We start from the raw sequence: 17,454 nt of genomic DNA on the forward strand, positions 1-17,454 counted from the left end.
GGAAATAAGCAGGGGAGTGGGGTGTGTCAAGGGGGGAAGCGAATGCAAAGTGTAGGTGAATGTTTGTGAACAACAACAGGGGTAACTCGTGGGTCGGTATGCGTCGTGTGCGCGCCTGTGCACGCTGGAAATGAAGACTGCCTGTTCAGGAGTAACTGGAGGCAGGAATCGTAGTCGGAAAATGTCGTATAGCAAACGTTTTCTGCAATCGTTCAGGCAGAGCTGTGGAAGCTAACCGCGCCGTGGGTGTGACTCTTGAGGTAGCCCTTGGTGCCAACGAGTGCCAGTGCCCAGCAGCACGCGAAGCAAGTAATCGCGATGCTGAGATTCAAGAACATCATGACATCATCGTGTCCCTGTCGCATCGCAGCGATTGTCACCTCTTCCGTCGAGAACATGAACACCAATCCGCCGCACACAAGGAAGAACGAAGCGAGCGCCTCCGTCGGTGGGCGTGACGGTAGAATCGACCGCGGCGGGGATGACCACAGGAAGCAGTACGTCAGGAATCGCAGTACCGCAAACATAGCTAGCAGGTATCCCCAGAGCATGTGGATCTGCACTTGGAACACGTACACCTGGAAGTGCGCGCTCATCGCGATACCGGTGATGCCGATGCACAGGGCCGGGAAGGGGTTGAAGCTCGCGATGTAACTCGGCGGTTCCGCAACAGCCTCCTGCGTGCGGACCGAGGACGGAATCGCAGCGACGGAACCCGCAGCGAGCCATCGGCGGATAGTCTTCGACTCAATGCCCATGCCGACCATGCCCGCGAACCAGAACATCACTGCAATGCTGATGTGCTGCACCTGCTTCGTCGTGTAGGGGTCACCAGCGCGTGCACCGAAACGCTCCATCCAGGTGTTAGAAGCGCCGTACAGGAAAATGATCAGGCATTCGAAGAACTCCGCCGTTGGATACTGTTTCGACGGAGCGCGGTTCCACGCCCAGCCGAGCTCCGAGAACGCGCCAAGGTATCGTCCAAAACTGGCCAGACCATAACACCAGAAAATACCGCCCTCTGCGAACTAAAATCAGCAAATGGCGCTAGTTAGTAAGGATAACACGCACTGATCAGGTGAGCGAGACAGCCATTGATGTAGTTTTCTCTGCAACCACCCGTGTACGTGACTACACCAGTGATGAATTGCACGAGGCCCGCGAAGACAAGCACACGCTCAGTCGTTGCGAACATTCCGCGCCCGATCTTCTTCAACAGCGGAGTCTTCGCCTTGCCACCCCAGGGAAAACGGCTCGCAACGTGATCAGGTAGAATATCGGAAGAGTGACGGGGTGAACGGCCGTTGAGCAAAGTGCCATCCGAAGCCGCCGACTGTGGATATGACTCGGCGCGGCGGTGGTGGTGAATGTCGTTCGCCCACTGCTCAGATTCATCGTGGTCCTGATCAGCAACAAAATGAGTGAACGTATCCACGAAGCGGAACGTGAAACGCACATTCGACTCATCATCCACGTCCTTACCCTTCAACTCCGTCATGTCGAGCTCCTCAGGGTCTTCCACCAAATTCGTGTACTCCGGTCCGATAGAGATGCGGGACCCGCGGCCGAGAATGACGTCGTTCCACGACCCCTTGAACGTGAATCGCTCCTCGCCGTTGCGAAGTGCCTTGACGTAGTTGAAGAGCCGAACGAACATAGCAAGAGCATCAAGCGTAGAAATTACTAGGGCGACGAAAAGCCAAAAGTAGCCCTGCGGACCATGTTTGCTGCCTTCATACCTGGAAGGCTGAGTTGGTTACGGCTGAATGTCGGCATGACGCCTACTTACATGTCGGGAGTGAGCTTTCTATAGATCATACTCGAGCCCAATCCAATGGCACAGAAAGCATAGAATAGAATTACAGTGAAGCCATGCCATGCGTGCTTTACAGAGCGAAAGATGATGCCTGTACAGACATCAATACATATGGGGAAACGCGAGGCATAACCACACGGAAACATACCTAGCGGAAGAGCACCAAAGAACGCGGCAGACATGAAAAATATGTGCACTGCCATGAACCCAGGGTATCTGTGCTCTCCAGGAACGCGATCGACCATGTCGATAGTCCAATATGAGGGTGGAATGGGCGCATGGTGGAGGGTAACTTGGGTCTCATTAAGCTCGTATAGGGGTTCAACGTGATGACCGCCATGGTCGTGGTCGCCGTCTCTGCGCGTGAGTTCACGCTCGTCTCTGCGGTACAGGATGCGATCCGAGTTGAGTTCTAGCGGCACGGATATTACCGGGGCTGCAATATCGTGAGAATCATGACACGGCGGCGCGGCAGCCGCGAGTGCCCCGGCGAGGGCAGGGATAAGAAGGGGGAGGATGTGGAAGCGGGCGTGCATCGCGGGCAGAGGCAGTAACACCGAATATTCAGGAGGCGGTAACTTATAGGCTGGCGGTAAAAGTCGGATGTGGAATGGTCGAGAACTCTGCGCGACGCCCTCTCCGAGCGCGAGCTCGGCGCCTCCTGACTAAGCCGACCTCACTAACCTGCTCTCCATAAATATTTGTTCTCCCGTGTCCCATCCGCGGGCCCGGTATTTCCGCCCAAAGGTATGCAGCTCCGCCCACACTACGCAGCACCATCTCGCAAGATGCGGGTGCAGAGGAGCAAACACGCGAAATCGCGTCGGATGCTTGTTAACTTGGATGATGACCAACATCCGATCAGCGTCATCCATCCATCCATCGCTCGGCAACCGCCCTCGCCGCTTGCCGCCCACAGACGCTCATCCCCGACCTTGCAGCGTCGGCGTCGGTCACCGTCGGCTTCGTCACGACGTCGGCGCGACCCGCGCACCATTTGTGGGGCCCTTTGTTTCCGTCATTTTCTTGTGAGCGTGCACCGTGCGCCGATGCTCTTGGCGTGTATCGATATATCCTCCGTATTCTCTTCTTGTTCTAAGCTTCTGCCGTTTGACAGATGCCGCGGCTTGCGCTGGCTTGCATCCCCAGCTCCAGCTGCGCTCTCAACGCGTGTGCCTGCAAGCATCGCGGCACTCACCCCTCTATTACTCGAATTCCGAATATCTCACCAACCTCCGTTTACGCGCAGCGGTTCCCGGCTCACCTCTGCTGCTCCTCGAACGGTCGCGCCGTGTCGAATTATGATCCTCATCTTTCCAGCGGCACCGTACCATGTGTTCGGTCACGTCGAGAGCGCCCGCGCGGCATTTGTTGAAACCCAGGATGATTATAGTAGCTTCCCGTTCTGCGATCTCCCACACCATGTCATCCAGCTCTCCACATTCCTCATTCGTGCTATTGTCGTTCTCCAGGTGCTGTCGTGCTCGTTGCAGTGTGTTCCAATATTCTTAGCATTCTAGCGCAACGCCCTCCAATTGGCATCGGGACTTCTCCGGAGATGCAAGAACACATGTCCAAAAAGGAAGCAGGAGCACATCCCTCTGGATGCGCCTCGTCAAACCCAAACCTACTCATTATCTGGCGCCGAGAAGCAGCCCTTTTTTCCTGTCCTCGGACGCGCAGCTGTCAATGGACCGATGGTCGTGCCCATATGCCTGCATATGCATGTTCTTCGGACTTTTCATCTGCCACTGGCACTTTGCTCGGGTGTTCTACAGCTGCCTACTGCGCAGGCTTGGCTAGCACTCGGCTAGTCAAGTCCCTATTATATGGTCCACTGTAAGCCGCGTAGCCTTGTGCCGTTTCCAGATGAAGTTCGACCTACTCAAATCAGGACCCGGCGTCAACCCCCCCTCTCCTGACCCGCACCATGCAGCTGACATCGCGGTGGACGCGCTATCTGATGGTGGCCCCGAGTGCGACCCAACAGCATGCCTTAGTGACTCGAGCGGGTGGACGCTTGCGAATTGCTGCTGCGAATGCTGCGCGACCCCCATGATATTGATTTATACTACGACGTGCAGAGCTCGCTGCACCATCACGCGTCTTCAGCTGCACTGCCTGACCGTCTCCTCGTCGAAGCAACGCGGACACTTTTGGTTTGTCTAAAGGCCACTGATAATCACCCAGCTGCTCTGCGTGTCTAGTCACCGACGCCAGCGCGCTGCCGTCACTCGCAGCGATACCTGACGCTCAGAGTGGAAGTGCGGGCCAAATCAGGTTACGCAGCGCCATGTCACAAACAGTTTTGTTCCGCCTGAAGCTGGGGGAGGAGAGGCGACTGGTGTGATACGCGTTTCACATCACCCCTGCCTCGTCCCGCTGCAGCCACCTTTGTTCGCTCAGATTCAATCGTCGGGCCCACATGGGCCCGAATGGCCAGCCCCGTTCCGGTTCTCCGCCGCAGGAACCCGCCGTGGCTGCCGCGCCCCCACCACATTTCCGAACCGCGGCACCGTGTATACTCATCGCGCCTCGTCAGCGCTCTTCCAGTCCTTCCTGTTTGTCACCGTGCTTTACAGGAAAAAGAGAATGTCGTACGATTCCGGTACCGAGCGCGTTCCCATTCCCATGCTGTCATGCATACACCATAGAGCCGATTCACACTGCCTGAAGTGGTGATTTTGTCATGGGAAAGCCGTGTGTATTTGTGCCCGGGGGGTCAGGTACGCCTGAGCTCGTGATCGTACACTGTGAGCGCACGTTCATCCTTCCTGTGGTTCCACCACAATCTGAGGTTAGGGTCAATGTGCACGTGATCGCGACGCGTCTGGATCATTTGGTCGCGTTTTCACGCGACCGCCGCAAAGAAATCAGGACTGATGCACGTACGTCGGATTGATCATGGTATTGAATGCGCAAATGTAGTAGACTCGACCAACTTTACTGCTTGGGAGAGATTTCAACCAGTCATCAATAGCACATTGATGAATGAAACTCATAATTGCAGTAATCTGCAGGATACATTGCCTGTCGAGGAATATAATGAAAACAACCTATGACAGTTAAATCTACAGTCATTTGACGCATTTAAGGCGACACGGATTGATTAAGGCAACCCGGATTGGTCTATGTATACATTGCCATGTTATCTTCACGAGGCGACCTTTAGCAGGCCTTCCTCATACGCTTTAATCTCTATAATGCAAATGTCTGAGTACACGAGGCCCATGATTTGTCTTCAGAGTCAAGAACGCACGTAATGCAAGCAGCCTGGTCCAAAATCGCGCCGTCGACAGGTTTCCTAATACAGAAAACACGGCAACCAATGACGAGACTATCACTGCGACACACGAACACATACCAAGCGCGAACCACAACCCCTCGTGGCCAGAGCCACGCCATACCGAGTTCAGCTCCCCCTCGTCGTCCAGGCCCCACACGGGCTTGACCTTCGCATACACTTCGGGGCTGCAGACGTCCTTGACCACGTCGCGCGGATTGCTGAAACTACACCCATATTATGCAGCCATCAGCGACAGACAGAAGACTGCCGCGCGGCGACATACCCAGTCGCGAAGATTACAATGTCCGCGGGAAGCTCAGACCCGTCGGAGAAACGCAGCGCGGACTCGGTGAACGCCGCGATCGTCCCACCACTTTTGAGCTTGATCTTACCGTCAATGATCTCCTGCGACGCGCCCGTGTCTAATCGTTCCGGGCAGTTAGCACGGGGTGTTAACGATGGAAGAGATACTTGCCTAAGTAGTATCCTCCAGCGCGGGTCTGAACCATCGGCATGATCCCGGCGTTGTCCGGGCCCAGGTTGGTCCTGAACCCGACGCGCGCCAGCCCGTCAAGCAGCTCCCTGGCACACACCGAGCGGCGGTGAGATGCACTTCCGCTGGCACGTGAACGACGCGGAGACGCACTTATCGATCGTCGCAGCGAAGTGCGGGAACGCGCGCTGGTGCAGCTGGCGCGTCACGGCGAAAGGCGTCGCCGCGCCGACGTGGTCGGCATATTCGAGCGATGTGCCTTCGCCGTACATCCCTGCGTGTGATTGAGGACACTACGCGTGAGTGGGGCGGAGTGAACGGCGAGCGGACTGCCTACCGAGGACCAACTGGCCGATGGCTTCCGCAGAGACCATGCACGTTGATGAGCGCTGGAACCTGTGCGAAAACGAATGTGAGTCCATCGCTGTGCGCGGGAGAGCTTGAGCACGGACATCGTCACGTCGATCCCGTAATTCATACAGTCGCGGGAAATGTCGTGCGCTGCGCGCAAAACGGCGATCAGCCGCCAGGGAGTTCTGTATATATTTAAGATGCCTTCTTACCAGAGCTGCAGGCGCCGACAACGACGACCTTCTTGCCTCTAAAGCTCTCTGGAGAAGTGAATTGAGAGGAATGCAGCACCTGACCTTTGAACCGTTCCTGCCAGGCTATTGAGCTCCCACGATCAACTGTAAGCATACGTGCATACCTGCTCCGGTATGGTAGGGGAATAAGGAATACTTCCGTTCAGGCCCGTGGCAAATACCAGATGATTAGCTTGGAGCTGCCGAATCGCCTCACCTCGACGGACAGTCAACGCCCATGTCTTCTTCTCCGCATTCCAATTTGCGCTTTGGACGCGGGAGGAGGTCCACACGTCGAGGTCGAGTGCCTCGGCGTAGCTTTCAAGCCAATTGCCCAACTTATGGTTACTAAACAGTGAGCTGTGATTACTCGGCAGGGATAGGTGCTTACCTTAGCACCTGGAGCATAAACTGGCCAAGTGGATGGGAATCTGTGAACATGTCAGCCGAAACCAGTGGAAGAACAGAGTCGCGCTTACGGCATGTACGGTAGATGATCGTACCCTGCAGACAACTGAGTGATGCAAATACCGACACGAAGTATCATTGCCACGTACAAACCGTATCATGCAAACGCAGGCTCTTGTAACGATTGCGCCACTATAGGTACATTGTAGTATTATTACAAAGCGGACTAGAAAGTCAAGGAGAAGGCTGAGGACACCGACATTGTCACCAACGCGAGGGCTTTTCTCGACGACCAGCGTTCGAACACCGATGGCCTTCAACCGCGCCGCAAGCTCTAAGCCACAATGGCCAGCTCCGATAATTACCACTGCAGGGCGACCGTCCGCAAACTCCAACCCTGCACGCCGAGTGTCTTCCCAAGAAGCTTGATACATGTCTCTGTCTCGCAAAGATCCGATCTGATCGAGGACAGTCATCAACAACTGCTCTGTATCAGCTATCGCGCTGTACTTGCTCTTTCGGGGAAGCCATGCAGCGTTTCCAGACAAGTGAATATTGTGTATGCCTTCCACTCACCGCTCTCGATGGGGACAAGACGGCATGTGCCAGTACCAGCGCCTGCAGCGGTTTCAAATCGGAATGACAGCTGCAAGAGAGCTAAGTCTGGATATGGAGTGCGGAGAACTGGAGCCCAGAGCGAATCCTCGCAGAGTGTTAGCGATCGCAACCCCGATGAAGAGATGTGTGCATCGAGATACTTGGCAATGTTGGCAGAGCTCTGAATAGAGCGAAAATCCCAGGACAGTGCGAGCAAATCTCTCCAGAAAGCATCCTCTAAAAAGAGCGGCCCCAGCAGTACAGGCTGCGATCGAAGCGCGTTGGTGAAATCACCCAACCAACGCCGGGCGATGTCGAGCGGAACGACGCTTGCAGGGACTTCGGCCTTCAATCTGTCAAGGGTAGGAAGCTGAAAGGGACCAGTCCATGGTGTCTGTGCAGAGGCCATTTCGTTGACGTGCCGAAGATCAGCGATCAGCACTTGAGATATATATATGAAGGCACAAAAGTTTACGCGATAGATGAGGATAGATGGTATCACTGCTTTCTAAGCACAACACTCAAAAGCCTCCGGAACCAAGAGCAGCCTGAGAATACGAATGGCTACGAACAGCTCGAATTCGCGCATAGTATAAAAGAAAAACAAGCGGACTGAGCTGTGAGCTGACCATGATACACCCTGAAGGCCGAGAGAAGCTCGTGGTCAGAAGCCGAGCATAAGCCTGGCTGTTTTTAGATCACCGTACTGTAACACCGGGCCAATAAATCAAATATGAAGGCCATTTCAGCAAAGACCGGCTTATCGAGAGCTGCAAGGAAGTTCACTGCGTCCGAGACGGATTGGCGGATTTTGTCTAAAAGGTTCGATCCACTGACCAGCCCCGGCTCTCAGATCTCAGATGCCCACAGATTGAGGTTAGGGTCTTTCACGTGACCGCGATAAAGAGAGCTTCTCCGCACACTACCAGTCTACCACCATTGATTTTTTGCGTCTTGCCCTGGCCAGCCCTCCCCTCAACGTTGTTTATCGCACACCCCTGCGCACATGACCTTTATAGCGCCGGGAAACAAAGGTATGCACTACTATCTCTCTCCAGCACTAGTGCACTTATCTCCGTCTCAGCGACGGTTTGCACTCGGTCTGCCTATTCTGATATCCGACGCCACATACACACTAGCTCGCGAGCGGGGTTAGCAAAGATAACTTGGTTGAAGCTTGAGCGAGTACTTATACGTTTGCTCTGCTGTCTGATATCTCTGGTCTCTTCGCTCTTCACTTCTCGTTCTTGGGAGGAGCGTGCTGCTTTCAGCCTTGAGTAACGACCCGTCATGACTGTCATGGCTTCGTTGCGTAAAGTGCGCCGATTCGTGTGGGGTGAAATCCCTGCAACCAAGGCGGAGCAGAAGCTGTTGCTGAAGATAGACTGGTTTATTCTGTCCTACTGTTGTCTAATGGTGCGTGCATTCGGCTGTTGGGCGTCAGACTTCCAGGTTCACAATCTATGTGAATAGTATTTTACGAACTGTGAGCTGACGGTGGGCATACCTAGTGCCGGACGAGATGTGCTGACCCTCGGAGGTAGACCTCGACCGGAGCAACGTTGCGAATGCGTACGTCTCGGGGATGAGACAAGAATTGCACATGCATGGTACACAGTACAATGTCAGTATCACCTCCGATCCTATAGTTAGCTGGGCTGACGAATCGGACAGAAAATTAACACGATTTTCACCTGCGGGTATATTGTTGGGATGATCCCAAGCACGTTGTTTCCTGTGGTTGCTTGTCGGAGCGAAATAATATTAACCATGTTTTGCGTAGATAATTTAATGCTGCAGGTCGTCTCCCCGCGCATCTGGTTTCCTACCATGCAGATAGTCTGGGGCGTGTTGACATTCTGGTAAGTCTACTCGTTCTCGTACGTCCTAACCGCGATTGACCATCTATCCGTGATATAGCTCAAGCACCGTGAAGAATATCGAGCAGGTGGGTATCTCCTCGCAGCGGAAGCCATGACTTTCATTCTAATCACAACCGCCGTTTTGGACACAGCTCTACGCCATTCGATTCTTCCAAGGCGTGACGGAAGCCTCAACGTTCGTGGGCACGCACTACGTCCTCGGCTCGTAAGCTCGCCACATTGCACCTGAATCTCGTACCCTATTCAGACAAACAACATATTCACAGGTGGTACAGGCGTGGCGAACTCGGAAAACGATCAGGCATCTTCACGAGCTCGGGGCTCATCGGCACATTGTAAGGACAATTACTCCGTTCGCTGGTGACATAAGCGCAATAACCCTGGCACGCACCTTCAGGTTTTCTGGTGTGCTTCAGGCGGCGGTGTACAAGTGCGTGAATGGTATTCGTATGATATGACATGCGTCTGATAGCTACATGGTTGTAGACATCTGAATGGAGTTTCAGGACGAAGTGGCTGGCGGTGGCTGTGCGTATAGTTATCTTCAACCCCCGACCAGTTCACTGCAAGCTCATTGACGCCTCTTGTAGTTTCATCATCGACGGCGTGATCACACTCCCCATCGCCTTTTACGGTTTCCTGGTGTTTCCAGATCTTCCTGCAACAACGAAGGCCTTCTATCTCACAGAAGAGGTCAGTCTTCCTTGCTGACACACTGAATCAACTTACCCTTCCATCCCTCAATCTTTACCACCTTTTGGTGCTGACACCGTTTGCATTGACATCGCCAAGGAACGTGTCCTCGCACGCGAACGTGTCGAGACGACCAAGAAATCGACGCACGGGAAAGTTACGTGGGACCTCGTCCGCAGGATCCTCGGCCGCTGGCGGTGGTATGGCTGTAGTCTGCTAGTATGTCGTATCTTCCCCTTCTAATCCGATTTGTGCGATATCCTAATGCTCCGGACAGTTCGCCGTCTCGGGCGAAACAGAGAGCTTTGCCTCGAACAACCTCATGGGCCAGTTTCTTTCCGCCCTAGGCGGATACACGGTGGAGCAAGTCGGTGCGAGCCCTTCACTTTCGTTTCGCGTTCAAGTCGGTGCTTGTGCGATAGAAATGCGTGTCTGACGTCGCTGCAGATTACTATCCGTCTGGCGTGACCGCCGTCGGAATCGCGTCGACGCTCATCTGCGCGACGTGGACTGACTCCACGCGCTCGCGTGCTCGATGGCCCGTGCTTGTGTGGATGTGCTTTGCGGTGATCGTCGCGAGCATATGTATCGTAGTCTGGAGTAGCCCCATTGGCCTCAAGTTTTTCGCGTATTGTGAGTGCGCTGATTTTCGGAGGTGTGATGGTGGTGCTTGACAGGTTGTACATAGATCTGGCTGGTGCTAGTTACTCAGGCCAGGCGACAACGTTCGCGTACGTACATCCCACTTTGAGACCTTCGTGGTGCGGGAGATGCTGAATCCACTGCTCGCAGATGGGCAAACCAGATATGTTATGACGACGACCAGGAACGCGCAGTCGTGCTCGCGTCCATGAAGTACGTCGATTTTCCCGCTCTCTGTGTTCCCACCGCTCACCAGACATTCCTTATCAGCATGTGGAACAACGTGATTAATGCGTGGTGGCCGCTCATCTTCTACCGTGCCACGGATGCGCCCCGGTTCCGACGGGGCATGTGGGCGATGATCGGGACGGCGGTCGCGACGCTCGGCGTGACGTGGCTCGTGTGGTTCCTCGAACGGCGGGAGAAAAGGGGAAGAGGGAAGGTGGGAGTGGAGGAGGGCGCAGAGGAGCGGGACGACGAGCAGAACGAGAAGGGGCAGATAGATGAGGTGGTCATCGCGGAGAGCTTGTGAGATGCGGGCTCTTCGCGGCGACCCTAAGCTTTAGATTCAAGATCTTGGGTAACATTTTACTAATGTAACGTACAATAGAATTGCGTAGAATTCGTGCTTGAACTGAAAAACTTGTATGCTATCCTATTCATCGAGGGCTATGGATGTCCTGAGGTACGGAGCTTACTAGCGGAGGCTACACCGCCTTTGAACGTCGCGTTTCAAACCGTGACTCTGTGACTGAACTCCAACACATGATCGTGTCGGGATTGGCACGAACTGACCATAGTCACCATCTTTCCGCACGCTGCTGTCTTGTAGCGGTGGTGAACAATAAGCTAGACTGACCGTCTGACTCGGACAGTAGATTCCTATGCTCCTGCAGCCGCAAGTTGTAAGTTGCTTATGTACCCTGGACACTTGGACCGTGCACAACTCATCATGGGGTAGTTCTTTGAATGACTTTCACCAAATTCGTGAGTATTTCTTTTACAATTGAAGCACGTTTGCTCCCGACAAGCAACCCTCCCGAGTTCGACTTATGCCAACTGTGCCCCGTGGAAGGAACTTGATTTATCCTGGTGAGACCCTACATCTGCCCCTCCGAGCCTCTCGTTCCTGCGCTTGGGACGCTTTCTTCTCGACAAAAGCAAGAATATGCCGATTGGTGTCTTCATGCCGTTCGTAATGCGGGGTGTGCCCGACCCCCTCCATCAACTGCACTTCCACATCGTCATAGACCGCCCTCGCCTGCTCGAGCATCCTCTCATACAAACAGTGCGTATCTTCCGTCCCCTGCAGGATCAGCACGGGCAGCTTCCCCGCCTCGGCCGCCTACCGCGTGTCGTCCTGCCCGCGCGCGAGCGAATAGTGCCTAATCTTCGGCGGCTGCGAGCCAAAGCCGCCCATCCACAGCAGCTTCGTAGGGTACGGGATGGGATCCGCGACGCACGAGTCGAAGAACATGGACGCGCTCTTGGCTACAACTTCTGAGTCCTCAGAGCAAATCAGGGGGATCATGGCGTGGAAGAGCGGATGCCAGCACTCTTCGTTCAGCCTGAAGGATAGGACGGGTCCGCCGACGTAGACTACGCCGGAGATGAAGTCCGCGCCGTACGCGGCGACGATGTCCACGGGGATACAGCCTGAGCTTCGGTCGTTGACTTAGAATGAACTCTCGCCAAAGCAGAAAGTGTGACTGACCACCAAGGCTCCTGGCACATTCAGTGAGTGACTAATCTCCTCAGAATTACGATTGGTACTCACCATCCCAGCACGAATGGTCTGTGCAGCCCAAACGCCTCACACACGGTGCGAAAATCCTCTGCATGGTGGATGGAACCATACGCCTCCGGGAATTCTGGCATATCGCTCCGCCCGTGTCCCCGCATCTCGTACCGCACCAGATGCAAGTTCTCGAGCAGTTTCGGATCGGTGAACTGCCTCTCGAATCCCAAGGCAGTGCATGCCAGGCCGTGGATGAAGACCAGCGCCGGTTTGGAAGGGTCGCCGGCCGATTCTGCCCAGAGCTTCGTGCCGTCGGTCGAGGTTAGGAATTCTTCACGGTTCGACATCTGTTCGGACTTCAAGCTTTCAAGTGCAACGAGGCGGGGAACCCGTTTGTGATCGTGGAAGCTGCAGCTTCCCTGTCTTATTTAGCACCGCAACCCCGCATCTAATAGCGGTGTGGGTATAGATAGCTCGTTTTGCGTCGTGGGTTTCACGAACGAATGGTCATTGGGCTGGTATCGGCGGCCGCACATAGCGAGCTACCTCATGACCTCTGGTCTTGTACTTGTACAACGAATGGCACACACGACATCCGTAAGACCAGTATCCCCCCTTCGTTATGGTAGATTTGGGGGTGACAGCCCCCGGAATATCTTCGAATACCAAACGATTCTACATTTCGCTCTAAGAAATTGCTGCATTAACAAACTGAGTAGTGAATGCGATAAGTAGACAAAGAAAATGAGCTCGGAATAGATGCTAATGATACAGTACGTCGACGTATACAATATCCAGAGTTGCACAGCATTAGGTCTGCCAGATCTTCTGAGTGTCCGGCCGGTCAGAAAGACGAAGTAACATAACATACATAATATAGGGGGCATCGAGTATAGCACATGCGTGAGAAATAAATGCGAAGAGCATTAGGTTTGGGATGCAGTGGATGGGGCGGTGATAGTCCGTACAAAAACAGAACCAGGTTTAGGCACGTGCGACGACTTTTATTCATTTCGCACCTGCGAGACAGTGAGCGCAAGGCATCGACACATTGATGAGAGCTCACAGTGAATCGGCGAGCGCGCTTCTCGTCACTCTGAATCTCCTGCATGAGCGTCCCACCAAATTCATCCGGCAAAAGTGCAAAGACCGGGATCTGCGGTAGTGTAGGGTCCATCCTCACCATACCCTGCCCATCCCCGATTGTGCCAGACGTCAGAGAAGATTCCATCGGCGAAGCCGACACGCGACGGAGCTGTGATGAGCGTTTCGGGGGAGGGAGGGCAACGGAACTGTAGGCAGGCGGGTTCGCAGAGTTCTCCATTGCAGCAGCCCGTAAAGGACTGGCAGAGAGGGAAATGATTGAGAGTGCGGACGGAGGGCCGGAGTTGGAATGCGCCTGGGGTGCAGTGGTAGCACCGATGTCTAGCGGGATGAGGGCGGGGACCTGCTTGCGCTGTGGGGGATGGAGCGTGCGCGGATAAGTGGTATCGTACGGCAGATTAGACGGTCCCTGGCCCCGGGGAGGTCCAACAGTAGTAGGCAGGAGAGCATTGTATGGATAGCCATGCTCGTACGTGTTGGTGTTGTACGCAGGGTACGCGCTTTGACTCGAATAGCCCATTGTGGGATACCTCTCCCCGTCCGCTGTCGCCGCAGGGACGAAAACGGGAAGGGCTGGATATCCAGTCCTCTCGAACATCTCCGAGTTCTGGTTCACCACAGTCTGACCATATGAGGGGCCAGCGGGCGATGATTCAGCTTGACTGGATTCGTTGCTACCTGTTCCCTTGGAGGCCCTGCGCTCACGCGAGATGCGTGGCCTATTGCCATGTTCGACGTCGCCTCCGCCACCGACAAGCTGATCGGACGAGGCATCCGGGTCGAAGTCGACCGCATCGGGTTGCAGCTTGTCTCGCCTCCGTCTCCGGATAGCAAACGTAGCGATGACAATGAGTAGAACAAGGCCAATGAGAGACGCAGCTGTGATGACACCCACAGAGAGCGCCTTGTTCTGCAAGAAAGACTTCGGCGGGGCCGAAGTAGCAGCAGCCGCAGCAAATGAAGACGCGCTTCCAGTATGGCTCGCAGACGCGGTCGATGACACGGTACTCGACGCAGAGTCAGAAGGACCCGAAGGTGCAGGAAAAGGACTGCCGCTGGCCGTTGCACTAGGTGAAGCAGAAACTGTGTCTGAAGCAGAAGCAGTGTCTGAAGCCGCCGCGAATGAAGATGAAGACGCGTTCGACGCAGCGGAAGAGACGTTTTCTGAGGAAGTCGGTCTGACACGATGAATAGGAAATCAGTTGTGAAACCCATCGGATCGTCTTCGAGATTGATACTTACTGAGGCTGCGGTGCGTCTGACGGACTCGGAGAGGAAGTCAACGAAGGAGTAGATGAAGCTGACAGTGTCAAAATGGAACTCTGGCTACTCTGTGAATTCGGAGGGAAGAACGGTGAGAAGAGACTGCTCAGTTGTCCACCAAGGCCGCCGGAGTCACCTCCATCGTTATTGCCGTCGTTCCCGCCGCTTTTCTACGTGTCAGACATCACGAATACAGAATACTGAACGTATGGACTCACAAGGTATCAGCTGTGAATAGATTCAACATGTAAGTTGAGGTACAAATAAGGAATAAGGAATGCCACTCACAACTGACAAACACACCAGAATCCGAGAGATCGTCAATGCGAATAAGATGTAGGACGCTCATGGCAATACACAGAAGAGCGGGGGGCGAACGTCAAAAGAATGTGGGTATGGCTGGTGGTGGACAGTGGTATAGCCTTGTAGTCTTCCAGAGACACAAGGAGATTGAGAGTCGTAAGACAAGAAGTCAACCGTCTCGTGCGCAGCAATGGCCACAAGAAAACGATGCAAAGCCGAAGAGGAGGCAGGAGACAATAAGAACCGAGAACTAAAGCCGCGTAATAAGCTCGGGCTATGAGAAGTTGCACCATTGTTCCACTCCGCGACCGTGGAGATGCAGACCATGCGAGGAGCATGCGTTGGCATCGAAACGCCACGGTAGAGTATACACATACATATCTGCAGTTCGCTAGCAACGGCTGCCGCCTCGCTGCGAGTCCAGTCTGCAACGTCAAGCACCGTGACTTCAGTTGGGGTTTGCCGCTGTCTCCTTACGTCCTAAAAAGGCAATTGTACATTGAATCGATCACGTGGTCTCCTAAGCTACAATCGCGCCAGAACAATAGAAAACAGATGCTAAACCTGCCTAATCAACGCAATATTCTCGTCGTCGGCCCATAGCTCTGTCCGGCATTGCGCTCCATGATCTCGCGAAGCGGACCAAGCAGACGCGTGAACGCATGCGCATCGAGTGCCGCGACCTTCAACTTGGGCATCGACGGGTCCATCCGCACAATTGCGCTGACAGTTGCAGCGCGGGGCTCCAATCGTAACAACGACAGCTCTGCGAACATCGAAAGCTCATATGAGGACAACGATCCAGCAGTTAGTCCAGAATACGCACCTCCAAAGTAGTCACCCTTGTTCAGAAGTCCTACTTGACCTTCCCTCGTCTCTCCGTCATCTCCGCGCTGAGTCTTCGTTACCACCGCCTGACCCTCCTCCACGAAGAAAAATGTGTCACCCATATCACCCTGTCTCACAACTGCTTCGCCGTCCACGTACACCTTGCTCACCAATGCATCTGCAATCTTGCTCCGCTCCTCAGGCTCCAAAGACGTGAGGAGTGGCACAGAGGACAGAAATTGCTCATACATCGTGCGCCTGCGATGCGCAGCCTTGAGAATGATAGTGCGAAAAGTTATTCTGTCCAGAGACCATAGCGTCGAAGGCTCCATGGCAAGAACCGTTGCCGCACGGGGATGTCCGTACATGAGCGCAAGCTCACCAAACGAGTTCCCCTCCCTGCATTCCGCCACCTCCTTCCCAAACTCCGGGTGATATCCCGGCTGTAAGAATTTCTCCGATGGCGGAGTAGCAGAGCTATTTCCAGTCAGCCATGCCGGTGGGAGCGGCTCAGGACGGATGTAGCAATTGAGCCACCCATCTTCGACGACGTAAAAGTACTCGCCAACATCGCCCTGACGGATGACGACTTCATCCTTGGAGATTTTCACCTCCTGCATAGCGTTCAGTACACCTGTTTCCTGCTCCTCATCCAAATCACGGAAAATGAAATTGTTTGCGATGGAGGCACGGATCCGGCGCAATTGCTCTGGGGATTTGGGAAAGACTGGGAGAGGCTCGTAGCTTTCACTGTCCACCGCGATCGATTCTGCGCTCACGGACGTTCGTCGGGCGAGAATAGTCGATGAGAGTGCATGCAAGTAATCACCCGCAACAGGTGAAACGGTGGTGTTTGCGAATGATGCGAAGGGATTCTGTGTTAGAGGGGATGATGGATCCTCGCTCTCAAGCTTGAAGGTAGGCGGATTCATTGCGCCATGATCTCGTCCGCCATCCTGCAGCAACGCGTTTCCGGGGACATTGAGCGTTCCAAAGGGGCTATTGTTCGACATAGATGTGTGGAAAGACGAGCGCTGCTTAGGATATGATTGGGCGAAGGGCGAAACGCTGTGACCTGCAGGGGCGGTTGGGCTCAACGGGGTATCCAGATAATGGTCTGCGGGTAACTCGAGGAGTGGACCAGGATGGTGGGACAGGGTATCACGCGCTCGTGTGCGTTGTTCCTCGAGCCGGGACTGGAACCAATTAGCACAAAATTGGAGAGCGTCTTTGGGCTGCACACGGTGCGCGTCGCGGGTCAGGTCAGCTACGAGAGATTCGAAGGTTGACATATGTGACATAGCGCCAGAAGTTACTGGCTGGCACTGGCTCTAGCCGCAGGCACTTATATACCCTCGTACGGTGGACGGGCGTACTTCCAGTGATGATGATCACGGACCTGGCGATGTGTTCCTTGTACTGTAGTGGGAAACGCACACAAGTCAACGGCGTCTGCGATGACACAGCGGTCATTGACTCACATATAGGCGCAGGACTTGAAACAGCTTTCCGCTAGTCTCCCAAAGCCAGACTACAAAATCAGTCCTATGAGAGGTTGGAGGGACTAGCTTTCCGCAAGGATACACAGAGAGTCCGACGCAACAGTTCGCTCCAAATCGGGTAGTATGCGCGCTCACGGCGTACCGAATAGAACATCCCTTGTAAGTCTCCAATCCCCGACATACAGCAGCGTACAGTTGTTCAGAGAATTTACGAACAAACCTTGTTCTCCATGGAGAACTTCAACATAGTTGGTGCTGTTTTGTACCCACTGGCATTTCTTTCGCGACGTGTTTGTTACTTGTAATCCATCATC

General features: G+C 54.2%; 6 protein-coding genes across 6 annotated transcripts; 1 reads left to right on the forward strand and 5 right to left on the reverse strand.

The window, feature by feature from the left end:
- Positions 1–212: 212 nt before the first annotated feature.
- Positions 213–2,352, reverse strand: SCP_0205320 (Uncharacterized membrane protein; the record flags this gene model as incomplete). The annotated part of the gene is made up of 5 exons (XM_027754446.1): positions 213–1,021; positions 1,072–1,402; positions 1,457–1,739; positions 1,790–1,907; positions 1,965–2,352. 5 exons carry the CDS (start codon positions 2,350–2,352, stop codon positions 213–215), a joined length of 1,929 nt encoding a protein of 642 aa, XP_027610247.1.
- Positions 2,353–4,970: 2,618 nt separating this feature from the next.
- On the reverse strand, positions 4,971–7,593 carry SCP_0205330 (hypothetical protein; the record flags this gene model as incomplete). The annotated part of the gene is made up of 15 exons (XM_027754447.1): positions 4,971–5,014; positions 5,076–5,120; positions 5,181–5,326; positions 5,386–5,524; positions 5,578–5,684; positions 5,749–5,869; positions 5,933–5,991; positions 6,048–6,096; positions 6,159–6,255; positions 6,305–6,517; positions 6,571–6,610; positions 6,659–6,683; positions 6,737–6,779; positions 6,848–7,045; positions 7,102–7,593. The coding sequence occupies 15 exons, from the start codon at positions 7,591–7,593 to the stop codon at positions 4,971–4,973; spliced, it is 1,818 nt and encodes a 605-aa protein (XP_027610248.1).
- An 881-nt stretch (positions 7,594–8,474) lies between these two features.
- Positions 8,475–10,934, forward strand: SCP_0205340 (Pantothenate transporter liz1; the record flags this gene model as incomplete). Its single annotated transcript, XM_027754448.1, has 17 exons — positions 8,475–8,600; positions 8,658–8,670; positions 8,729–8,808; positions 8,859–8,907; positions 8,968–9,046; positions 9,105–9,132; positions 9,199–9,272; positions 9,334–9,402; positions 9,465–9,497; positions 9,554–9,595; positions 9,658–9,760; positions 9,860–9,979; positions 10,038–10,131; positions 10,208–10,393; positions 10,449–10,491; positions 10,553–10,615; positions 10,673–10,934. 17 exons carry the CDS (start codon positions 8,475–8,477, stop codon positions 10,932–10,934), a joined length of 1,464 nt encoding a protein of 487 aa, XP_027610249.1.
- Positions 10,935–11,747: 813 nt separating this feature from the next.
- On the reverse strand, positions 11,748–12,487 carry SCP_0205350 (hypothetical protein; the record flags this gene model as incomplete). The annotated part of the gene is made up of 3 exons (XM_027754449.1): positions 11,748–12,058; positions 12,117–12,127; positions 12,180–12,487. 3 exons carry the CDS (start codon positions 12,485–12,487, stop codon positions 11,748–11,750), a joined length of 630 nt encoding a protein of 209 aa, XP_027610250.1.
- A 657-nt stretch (positions 12,488–13,144) lies between these two features.
- Positions 13,145–14,856, reverse strand: SCP_0205360 (predicted protein; the record flags this gene model as incomplete). The annotated part of the gene is made up of 5 exons (XM_027754450.1): positions 13,145–13,159; positions 13,207–14,422; positions 14,487–14,672; positions 14,726–14,735; positions 14,796–14,856. The coding sequence occupies 5 exons, from the start codon at positions 14,854–14,856 to the stop codon at positions 13,145–13,147; spliced, it is 1,488 nt and encodes a 495-aa protein (XP_027610251.1).
- A 526-nt stretch (positions 14,857–15,382) lies between these two features.
- Positions 15,383–16,939, reverse strand: SCP_0205370 (cAMP-dependent protein kinase regulatory subunit; the record flags this gene model as incomplete). Its single annotated transcript, XM_027754451.1, has 2 exons — positions 15,383–15,576; positions 15,637–16,939. 2 exons carry the CDS (start codon positions 16,937–16,939, stop codon positions 15,383–15,385), a joined length of 1,497 nt encoding a protein of 498 aa, XP_027610252.1.
- Positions 16,940–17,454: the final 515 nt, after the last annotated feature.

This window comes from Sparassis crispa (assembly GCF_003851025.1).
Source record: "Sparassis crispa DNA, contig_000001F, whole genome shotgun sequence".
Lineage (NCBI taxonomy): Eukaryota > Fungi > Basidiomycota > Agaricomycetes > Polyporales > Sparassidaceae > Sparassis > Sparassis crispa.